Source organism: Chenopodium album, chromosome 13 (genome assembly GCF_948465745.1).
Source record: "Chenopodium album chromosome 13, dcCheAlbu1.1, whole genome shotgun sequence".
NCBI lineage: Eukaryota > Viridiplantae > Streptophyta > Magnoliopsida > Caryophyllales > Amaranthaceae > Chenopodium > Chenopodium album.
In genome coordinates this window covers 32,050,615-32,061,810 of record NC_137846.1, presented here as the reverse complement: position 1 = coordinate 32,061,810, position 11,196 = coordinate 32,050,615, and the positions used below count along the sequence as shown (strand labels likewise).

General features: G+C 37.6%; 1 protein-coding gene across 4 annotated transcripts; it reads right to left on the bottom strand.

Annotated features, from left to right (window-relative positions):
- Nucleotides 1-2,568: 2,568 nt before the first annotated feature.
- Nucleotides 2,569-10,862, bottom strand: LOC145576564 (uncharacterized). 4 transcript variants are annotated; one of them, XM_081634299.1, is made up of 4 exons: nt 10,397-10,862; nt 8,183-8,461; nt 3,175-4,288; nt 2,569-2,696 (listed from the first exon to the last, which is right to left on the bottom strand). In XM_081634299.1, exons 1-3 carry the CDS (start codon nt 10,712-10,714, stop codon nt 3,179-3,181), a joined length of 1,707 nt encoding a protein of 568 aa, XP_081490425.1. In that variant the 5' UTR covers nt 10,715-10,862; the 3' UTR covers nt 2,569-2,696; nt 3,175-3,178. The 4 variants fall into 4 exon arrangements, 3 of the variants coding, with proteins under 3 accessions (XP_081490425.1, XP_081490424.1, XP_081490426.1); XR_014098449.1 differs by having other exon boundaries at nt 2,608-2,696; nt 3,116-4,288; XM_081634298.1 differs by lacking the exon at nt 2,569-2,696 and having other exon boundaries at nt 2,955-4,288.
- Nucleotides 10,863-11,196: the final 334 nt, after the last annotated feature.

Below are 11,196 nucleotides of genomic sequence, written 5' to 3'. Positions count from 1 at the left end.
AAGAAAAAGAAAAATAAGGCAAACTCTCCTCAAAATGTTTTTGGGTGGCAAAATCACCATTTTCCTCAATAGAAGACGAAAGAGGGACATGTAAATCATCATAGACAAAAGGGTCCCCAATACACTCATTGAGAAAAGAAGGGAGGGACATAGGAATGTAGGGGATATGGTTAAATTTTCTTGAAAAGGGGACATGAGAAAAAGGGATAGGAGCAATGGTCTCACAAATGGACTCTTCCTCTCACCACCATGCCTCACATCACCAATAAGAGCATGAAAATCAATCATGGAATCCTTAAAAGAAGGATACTCGCCTGCAGAATCATCGGCTACGCCCGCAGAGGAAGATGATTGGAACAGGGCAGCAAGGTCGATATGCAGCGCCCGCGGGACTATAGCCCGGGCCTGCGACCAGCCTGTGGTGGCTTCCTTCTTGAAAACTTCTCAATTTTGGTGCAGCCTTCTCGTGCTCGCGGCTTCCGAACCCGCGCCCGCGGGGCTGTAACAGCTAGGCCGAGCTTTGCTAGCTTGCTTGGCTTCTCGAACTTAGCTCCGTTGGCTTCCTTGGTTGCACTAGAGCTTCCTCCTCGATATTTTGAATCCTGGGAAACCCGACACACATACAAAACAAGTCAAACAGACAAAGAAACGAGAGAATAGCCGAGAAATGAATAAAATAATAAGAAAACCATTAAAAGCATGCATTTATCTAAAACCACACATAAGCACACAAACCAAACATTATTACCTAGAAACAAAACATAAAAGGGTAAAAACGTGCATAAAACTGCAAACAAATCTACCCTATGAGTGCCATAAATGGCACTCATCAATTCACAATCAACACATGGTCGCAGAGTTATTCTGATACCATTTGTAACACCCCTGACCCAAAACAAATTAGGGAGGGGCTTATTATCACGAAATATGCATCAAGGGCCAACAACTATCCTCACAGACCAACACAAGTCCTTCTAGCGCATTTTGTCCTCACTCATGCGTACCCCGAGAAAAATTCCTGGGATGTCACCTATCCCAAGACTACTCCCAGCCAAGCACGCTTAACTGCGGGGTATCTTAGCATATGAGCTCCCTAAAAGGAAGATCCATCTTGTTGATATGAGTAGTATATAAAAACCTTTTAAAGAAATCATGAGGGGTATTACAAGAGGGGTTTGGAATATACAAATTAAATTTGTTTCATTTACATGTAATGCTTTGCTCGACTAATGTGTTGAGATGGATTAGAGTTCCATCAACACACCTCCACCATTTAAGCTTTCTCCAACATTGAAGCTTCCACCTTTTGCCCTCTTCGATCTCAACCCACCTTCCAGCAACACTTCCATTGACAACCCCACCATCTCTGGTGGCTTCGGCGCCTAATTTAATGACAACCCTATGAAAAGGGTAAATTTAAGGAATGGTTAATCCTAAAGGGTAAGGATGTCCATTACCCCATGCCATGAAGGTCGATGGTGGTAATGATGGGTATCAGTGAGCTAGCATACGGGAAAGTAGGTGGTGACATTGATGGGTTTTAGTGAGCAAATGAAAGATGGAGAAAGGTGTCGGTGGTGATTTCATTAGAGGAAGAGGAAGCTTGTTTTGGGAAGAAAGATGAAGAATTGAGTCAGCAATTTTATGACATGTCAACGAAAGATATACAAAATTGGTTGATTACAAAGATGAATTTGTATTTCCCCTTGTTTTCAATTTAAAGATAAATGTAAAAGGAGAATGGCATTTTGGGTATTCAAGCAAGTACAATGTCCCGAATGCTTTGGGTTCAAACCTGTATGCCTTAAGGGAGGGCCTTAATTATGCGAGGGCAATGCCACTTCAGTTTCTGGAAGTGGAAACAGATGCAGAAGCTATCAGGACTTTATTCAACAGAGAAGGTGATCATATGCACAATGAGCTTGCAACTGTTATCATCGATGTCTCTAGACTTCTAAACAACAAGGAAATGACTGTTATTTTCAGCACAGTGCCAAGGGAGCTTAATAGCCTAGCTCACTATCTGGCAAAGTATGCTATGGATATGAGCTTAGGACATCTTGATCATTTTGTAAGCCCAATAAGCGCTGCAACTGCTTATGTTGCTGATCTCAAGGCTCTTTCTCATCCAGCTTATTGGCTTTACAGTATTGTATCTTTTCCTAGTGGTTTGTTTAAAAAACTGTTTCTACAAGACTTTGTTTCTAGTTATTTGGTTTAGTTTTTGGACTATGTTCAGAGAATGCATTTTGCAAATAATCGCTTCTTTGAACTTTAGGATGTAATAGTTTTAAGGGCTCTGCCCAAGTAATGCATGCTTCCTTTGTGTTAAAAATAAATTTAAAGATCGTAATTCAATTAAACAATTTTGGTGGTGATGTGTTGATGCTTTGCCACTGTAGGTCGTGCCTCCGTCTCACTACTATTTCTCTAGCTCTACCACAATGGCTCTTCCTCATGGAGATCGAGCCCAAGGACCTAGTGAAATAAATACATTAGCTAACTATAAAGGTTGAAAAGATTCAAGTAATGCATGCTTCCTTTGTGTTAAAAATAAATTTAAAGATCGTAATTCAATTAAACAATTTTGGTGGTGATGTGTTGCTGCTTTGCCACTTAGGTCGTGCCTCCGTCTCACTACTATTTCTCTAGCTCTACCACAATGGCTCTTCCTCATGGAGATCGAGCCCAAGGACCTAGTGAAATAAATACATTAGCTAACTATAAAGGTTGAAAAGATTGCAGGACTTGATTAGTATTACATAGCAAGTGCTTCCTTAGTACTAGAGAATGATGCTTATGTTCTTACTTGCAAAGAGAGAAGCAAAGAACCACCTAACGCAACAAAAACCTCTTTGCTTCACACACATTATAAACCTATCAGTACTACAGAAGTAGTGCTACTTGAGAGTTGAGAACATTCCACAAAAAACGATCCACACAGAAGTACACAATATCACACCAATGGAACCATAATTATAATCAAAATGAAAAGAGAAATTTTTTTTTGCCCTCCTTAGCTTATTAAAGCTTATAAAATCAAACAGCAGCAATGAATTAAAACCATTAATATGACAAGCAATATTAAAGAACATTAACACAATAAATACTTAACTAGGTAACAGAAAAATGTTCATCAAACCCGTCTATACAAAGGGATCATCCAAACATTACCAGGTCACTGGCCAAACCAGGCCCTCTGCTGTATTTCTCCATCATTCATTAACTTGTCTAACACAACATTTAGGTCAACTGACTGGCCATTTTCTGTAAGTTTGCGAACTGTTGCCCTAACAACGTCCTTGGGAAAGCCCATACTTGTCACCTTATCGACAACATCATCAATGGGAACTCTGTTACCACTTCCTCCAGAATTTGATCCACCACCAAGCCCAGCAGCAGTTGGAATAGGTTGTGGTAAAATTTTAGCAGTGGGAAGCTGAGGATAATTGCTGCCACTCCCAACGGGAGAATGTGGTTGTGCTTTAATGGATAAGCCACTGCTATAATGTGAAGCAGGTCCACCATACGGGTACTGTTCACCAGGCCCTGATGGTGGAACATAAGCAGATGGAATACCAGAATTGGATCTGCCAGTTGGTGGTGGCTCATACATAGAAGTAGGGCTTCCATAGTATGGCTGGGAGTGAGGTGGTGTATTGCTTGGTAGGGATGCTGACTGATGGAGATTCGGTGGGTAAGTCTGAGATGGTACAAATGGACTATCCTCTAGACGATGTCCCAATGGAGGTGAAATGTGAGGAGTGCTAGCACCCACACCAGTAGAATGCTGTTGTTGAGGAGGCTGGGGAGGCTGGGGATAAGGTGGGGTAAGGGTTGATAGATATTGTTGAGGCGGTGGAGCAAGTGCAAGGGATTGTTGCTGGTGCTGAGCTGGAGGCAGCATTTGATATTGTTGGCTTGGTGCTTCTTGAGTCTGGCTAGGTGGTGAGAAATAGGCATCTCGCTGAGGCCCAGGCGGGATGTGACCTGGTGGAATGTGGCCTGAAGGAAATTGAGTGGTCCCAGGGGGAGGATGACTGTGTTGCTGAGATGGTGGAGGAGCATTAGAAGGGAAAGGAGCTTGCTGAGGAGCAGCAGCAGAAAATTGTGGGAGACCAGATTGCTGAGGAGGAGCAGAGGCTGCTATTTGCTGCACAGGATCTGGATGGAAGGCCTTCGGAAGTTCAGGTGACTGCTCTGCCTTAGAAATTTGCATTTTTGCTAACTGCATATGACCTTCCATGACTTCTTGCTTGTCCTTCAAATCATGCACACCATTTTGCACCTGCAAACAAAAACAAACAAAAAACAATCATGAGGAAATCTAGCAAGGTCTCGTGACAATAAAAATCCAATAAATCTCCAATATCAATGGGGTAAGGGATGTAATGTCCATCGAGCAGGGAAATAAAATTGCATGCAGCCAACAATAGATAATTTTACAAAAAAAAAAAAAAAAAAAAAAAAAGGTGTCAAATAAACCTATGCCATTAGAATTTGGCATTTTTCTACATCCTCGAATTTAGAAATAGTCAGAAACACTCGAGACTTAAGAAACAGTTATGCAGTCTCTGTTCATTCCCCAACTCTTTCAACGCCAATTTCAGAGTGATCAAACTGTGCACCTGAGATGTAAATATTACTACACATATAACAGAAATTAATTGAGCACATATCTGGTTTCAATTTTTGTTCCCAGCGTTCCAATTTACGAGTACAAAATTAGAGAGGACAGAAGATGGAGTCACCGAGTAGATAAAATTGGGTAAGGTTGACATATACTTGGCAAAAAAATAATAACTACCTTCTTTGAGTACAACTTGTCACTACTTGAAAAATTCTATTAAGTTTATTATAGGGTACAATTAGAACTTTACTAAAGATTCGCAAAAATTAGTACAAGGACAAAGCGTCTCTTTAGACATTAGGAGTTTAGGAAAAGAATTAAAGAGTATTTTTTAAAAGGGAACTAACTTGGTTAAGACTTGTAAGAGAATTATTTGCAACAAAAGTTGTCCTAAAATGATCATAAGTTACCCCAATATAAGTAAAAAGTTAGCTTTATATAAATAAAGGTATCTATGCTTCATCGATAGTCATTCACTTTAAATAAGTAAAAATCAAATCTCAGTGTGTAACTATAATACTGTTACAAAACTTATCCCATTGCTATTTTAATTTATAATTATCTCTGCAAATTATAAGTCAGCCCAAACAAGTTTAAAAGCTATACCAAATTGGCAAAAGTTTACCATAAAACTATTCGAGGCACACTAATATTTATGTAAACCAGGTTTAAACAAAAGTTTGTGGGTATTAAGATATCCCGTGTGTGTGGTATGTATTGGAGTCTTAGACTCCGGAGACAACCAAAACTTATGTTTTAGGGTAATACAAGTGTAATATTAGCTAAAAATATCAACCAAACTTTTACTCTATTGTCGTTCTTTAACCACACCATTATCTTACATGGTTACACCCACTCACTTTTTCCTAACTAACCAACAAATAATAGAAAAAACTAAAGACATAAACTCCAACTGCTCCCATTCGTCCAATTTTAGCATACTTAAAAGCGTACTAAAGATGGATAGAGAAGACCTAGATCTAATATTATCAACCAAAAAAAAAAAAAAAAAAAAAAAAAAAAGTGAAATGATGGGGCTTTAAGTCACAAGGCTTAAGGAGAGTTGAAGCCATGGATGTTGCTTTAGCCGGTAGTCTTCTCTGGCGACCTTTTTCAGCTATGGGCAAGTATGCCACTCATTCTCTTTTGTTCACTCTCTCCGCACACTACCTTTTATTTATTTGGTAAGACATACATTATTTGGAAACAAAAAGGTGTTACTCCTTGTGAGTTTTTTTAAGTGCCCAAGTCACCGGCACATTTATGAAGAGACAAAACTTTGACCAATGATATTTTTAATTATAGATAACATAACTTATAAGCTATGTTACTTGGACTCGGGCACCCATGTCCGACACGGGTGCGTGTCCAAGCGTCCGACTCGGCTATTAGGAATAAAAGCCCACAAATTAAAAATACTTAAAGCCCACAAATTAATAATTCTTAAAAATTGTATGACACACACACACAAAAAAAAAGAAAAAAAAAATAAAATTATAATTTCCTACCTAGCATAGTGCAATTTCACACTCGATCTTTGTACTAAGACATACTACGTATTAGGTAACGACAGCGCACAAGATTTTAATTAGTTTGAAAATACTCCCTACATTAAGCAGAATATATACTAAGTTATTGTAATTATGCAAACCAAAGAAAAGTGGAAATGGGGACAATGCATGTGGGTACTTTTATATAAAAGTGGAGAGAGACAGAAGACTATGAGATTTATTAAATAAAATTAGGCCAAAAAATGTGGGGTTGTAGATGACGAAGAAAAAAGGAAATAAAATAAATAAAATAAAATAAAATAAAATAAAAGTTTTTATAAAAAGAATAAAGCAAAAGTGAGTATAGCTTAAAAAAAGGGAAACGAAAAGTGTGTAGTACTTGGGAAAACGGAGGGATTAGAAAAGAGAGGAAAAATTACATAGTTGTCAACATGATTGTAGGTATAATACAAAGCAACTAGTTTTACAAAAGTAAGGGAGTACTATATTTGAAGAGTGAAAGAAGATATACTTCCTTCGTTTTTTAAATATTGCACTACTTGCCTTTTAAGGAAGTTTCATAAATATTACACCACTTGTCTTTTAAGAAAGTTTTACAAATACTGCACCATATCCATCTTAAGAAACAAAATATCTTTGTTTACACTGCAAATTCCCAAAAAACCCTTATTTTAACACTTGAATCTTTACTTTATATTTACATTACATGGATAATTTTGTATTTTTACCTTTCTCTCTTCCTTTTCCCCGCTACCAAAAAAAAGTGTGTCCAACCCCTATGGTGTGATATTAAAAGAACAGAGGAAGTATATATATATTCCAGAAACATTTGTGTGAAAATGTCTTACCGTCATAAGACTATTGTTAGTCACACTACAAGCATGTGACCCTATCCCAGTTTTTCTCTTTCCTTGGCCAACCTAACTAGAAGGTGTTCATATCATGGTAAAGTGGTCTTATTTAAAAATTTGTATTATCCTAAAATGAGTACATTACAATTAAAAAAAGGAGGGGGCATGTTGCAATATTTGTGAAACTTCCTAATAAGTAAATGTTACAATAATAAGGGAACGTCTAAATTATATTTAATGACGAAAAAATTACAATTTGCAGAGATCAAAAAGCTTTATTGTATATACTAAGACACGAAAAAATTCTACACTACTAATACGACAGCAATCCATATATTGTGACCGACAACAGGAGCTATCAATTCGGGTATTCAAGTCGGGTTCAGATTAAGTCAAATCAAGTCTCGGGTTAAATCAGGTTCAGGTTATGTCGAGTCAATCTAGATTCAGATCAGATTCAGGTTCGAGTCGGGTCAATTCCAGGTGAGGTTATTCCGGGTCGTTCGCCTTTTTGGATATAGGTCGGATTCGATTCGAGTCAAATTTAGATTGGGTTTAATTTCAAGTTCGGGTTTGGGTGGGTTAATAAGATGGTACATTCGTGTTTAGGTTAGTTTAAAGTCGGGTTTTGGTTCAAGTTCAATTCTAATAAATATCGATATGGTCAAGTTAAACCTATATAATTACGCCTTCCATAATTTGATCAAGCATTATCAAGATTTTATTAAACGTATATACGAGTAATAGAGAACAAAAGGTACATAAGCTGAATCGGATTGATGGTTTACAGAATTGCACCAATAAATGTATATAAGCGGGAGAAAAGGTATATAAAATTTTATTAAACCTTCCATGACTCGGGTACAGGTTTTAATTGGGTCGGGTACTAGTTCAGGTTCGGATTGTTGTCGGTCGGATTAAATCGGTTGACGGTTACTATCAGATCGGGTGCAAGTTCGATTTCAGGTCATAAAGTATCGGTCAAATAAGTTGTCGGTTAAGATCACGTCAAGTTCAGGTTACAAGTCACTAGTTTCACCCCATTGTTAGGGTATAGGTTGGGTTCAAATCATTGCCGCTTCAGGTTGGGTTCTTGGTCAGGTTCGTTTTTGACACCTCTACCGACAACATTAATCCAAACAACAATGGCCTAAAAACAAAGAAATTATGTTAAAGAGGGCAGTAAATACCTCTAAAAGAATGTTTTCCAGTTGTCTCATTTTCCCATCAGTGCTCCCATGACTATTGCCAACTGATACCTTCACCTCATCAACAGAGTGTTCGAGATGGCGTGTTCTACTCTCCAGCTGGGACAGCCGTGCACTTAGACCATTAATGGCATTCAGGACACTGTCTATATATCTTTTCATTGTTCGATCAATCTCAGATACAATTGCTGAATCAGTTACTTTGTGAGATTTCTCAAAACTTATTCTGTCAGGTTCAACATGATCCACGGAATTGTAGCTCTGAATTATTCATAACGGCAAAAAGTCAGCAAAAGGAAGAGCTACTAACATTCTCGAGTTGAGGAAAAAAACAAAAAGAAATAAAATTCGATATTTTCTACATACTACAGCTCAAATTAAGCACATTCTTCTTGGGAGACCAGATATTTCAAAATTTCATAAATCACCCTTTGCCATTGTTTATAAGCTCCCAATATCTCAAGAGGCAATACTCAAATGCCTTAATGTAATATGGCTTTTTTAAAACTCCTTATCCATTACCCATTCTCCCTCCTCCTCACATTCAACGCCCAACCTTTGATGCTTATATCTAACAACCCACAGGCATGCAGCCCAGCCATAGAGCAGCTGCTGTAGTTTACCATACATTGCCCCCCATGAGTGGCCAAGACCTGCTATTTTCTTTCACCAAGGACAGGGCTGGGAGGGGCAGCAACAGTGGATAAGGGAAGAGGTAGTCAGACAGTCAGAAGGGGGTAAGCATTGGTGGAGGCCAGCAGTGTGCCAGTGTTCAAACAGAGGCAAAACTGTAGGGGTGCTTGTACAAAGGAGATGGCTGGAGGAGGTGGAGGAGCAGCAGCAGCAGTGTATTTTAAAATAAAACCATTACACTTTGTTACTCTTTATACAATGAACCTATCTGGTTATTTTTCATACAACAAAGCTTCATTTAAGCAAGTAACTTCAAGGTTGCTGGTCTGCAATTGGACAAATTAAATTTATTGCTATATAAACCTTAAAATTCCTTATTAACACATCTCATATCCTCCACCCTGAATTTTTCTATTTAAAAAATAAAATACATTGGTTCAACAAAAATCCTTAATTGCACACAAAATGACAAAAGTGGTTACATGACTGCATGATATGCATGGCAGTTAAAAGCAAAGAAGAAGCATGATATCTCTCTTTCTGTCCTTAAACTACCCATTACCATTTCATATACAGTCAGTTCACTGAAGCTTTTTTTTTCACTAAATATGAGTTCAGCAATAACCATAAGCCTCCTGCCTGTTATCTTACAGCTCCAGAGCTCCTTAGATGGTCTACTGAATTTATTCGATTGGCTTTGCCTCTTTTGATGCTTAAAACACAAATCCAAGAATTGAATACATCCAAATAGTTTAAAAAAAAAAAAAAAAAAAAAACTCAAACTAGAATGCTTTATTCATGCACTAGTCAACAAGTCACCATAGGCTGCTGATTTTATCTTCTGCTCCGTATGATCGTAAATAACATAACTTGTTTGGCAAAAGAAGAAATTAAAAATCTCCAAAGCATAGCGATAAGGCACACAATATAATCAATTTTTCCACCCACCATCTACAACCAATTCATGCAATTTTTCCATATGATATATATATCAACGTCCCACACTTCAATCAATCAAAGTCTTAATCCCATAAGTGGGGTCGGCTACATGAACTAAAAATGATTATTACATATAGTCATCCCACGCTTCAATGCTCAATAATTTTCAAACTCGTTGTAAATGTAAATTTACAAATTGCAAGAAAGCTTAGATTCCTAAATTAAATATTCCCACAGAATACAGAAGCTGAATTATATCACAACACATCAAAAATTGCAGTAAATCCCCAAATTCGACAGGGGGAAAGTTTCTTTGTTGCAAAACTCTAAACTACGATCGATTCCGGACATAACTTAGAGATTACACATATCAAACTTCATAAGCACTCACTAAATTCCCAAACCCCATTGAACAAAAAACACCCACAAAAAAAAAAAAAAAAAAAAAAAAAAAAAAAAAAAAAAAAAAAAATTGGCATAGTTTCATCATTCATCCTAAAATTCAGATAACAATACAAATATTGCCAATCAAACAAACAAGAAACTCACAAAAAAAACTCTAAGTTAATCATACAAATGCCTCAATCAATCAACAGAACAAGAGAATAAAGAGAGAAATCATACTCTAAGAGAGGTAGAATTGGACTTAGAATCGAGGGAATTCCAAGACTTAGTGCCAGTAGCGGTAACAGGCGAGGGATCAGCGACGGCAGCAGGGACGGCGGGGCGATGAATTGGCTGGAAATCGTAGTTGGGTAAAATCTCATCATTGGTATTGTTCAACGAAGATTGGCGAATTTCGTTGGTACCCTCTTCTTCAGATTGTGGATTCATCAGATCTACGAAATCGTGGGAATTGGAATCATTGTTGTTGTTGAGGTCAGTGCTCTTTGATCGAGATAAGTCCATAATCTGTTTGTCCATGAAGTTTGACGCATTCATTGAACACACAAAAGCGTTAAGTAGAGAATGTGTGAATTTAGATGGATGAGCTTGGAAGATACAAACAATGGTGGAATATTTGTTTAATCAAAGTGGGAAAGAGAATGATCGACAAGTGAATGAATTCTTTTTAAGGGGAGTGTGGCCTGGCATAGGAGGCTTGTTATACACTTTTTTGCGAAAATAGGTCCTATTTAGCAGTGTCAATTTAGTTGTTTAGATCGGGTTTAGTGAGAAGGGTCGAGTTAGGTCTGTTTTAAAACTTGAGTAATGCTTAATTATTGTGTCAAGGCGAGTCGTAATCTTAATTGGATTCGAATAATTTTTGGGTAGGTTTTGGATTGGATGTGATTTTAATACCTGCCCCAAGAACTTACCCGACTGACCCGACCTAACTAGACCTAAAATAACTAGTTTTAGATTTTAACTCGTATGGATATATCGAGTACTCAAATTGACATTTCTACATATAAATTTTAATT

What these genes read in the sequence shown, in the direction of transcription:
- LOC145576564 (XM_081634299.1), bottom strand. Translation starts at nt 10,714, where the DNA reads ATGAATGCGTCAAACTTCATGGACAAACAGATTATGGACTTATCTCGA. An exon ending in CCAATTCTACCTCTCTTAGA is followed by an intron (nt 8,462 to 10,396) that starts GTATGATTTCTC and finishes TGAATAATTCAG; the next exon opens with AGCTACAATTCCGTGGATCA. An exon ending in TGGAAAACATTCTTTTAGAG is followed by an intron (nt 4,289 to 8,182) that starts GTATTTACTGCC and finishes TTTTGTTTGCAG; the next exon opens with GTGCAAAATGGTGTGCATGA.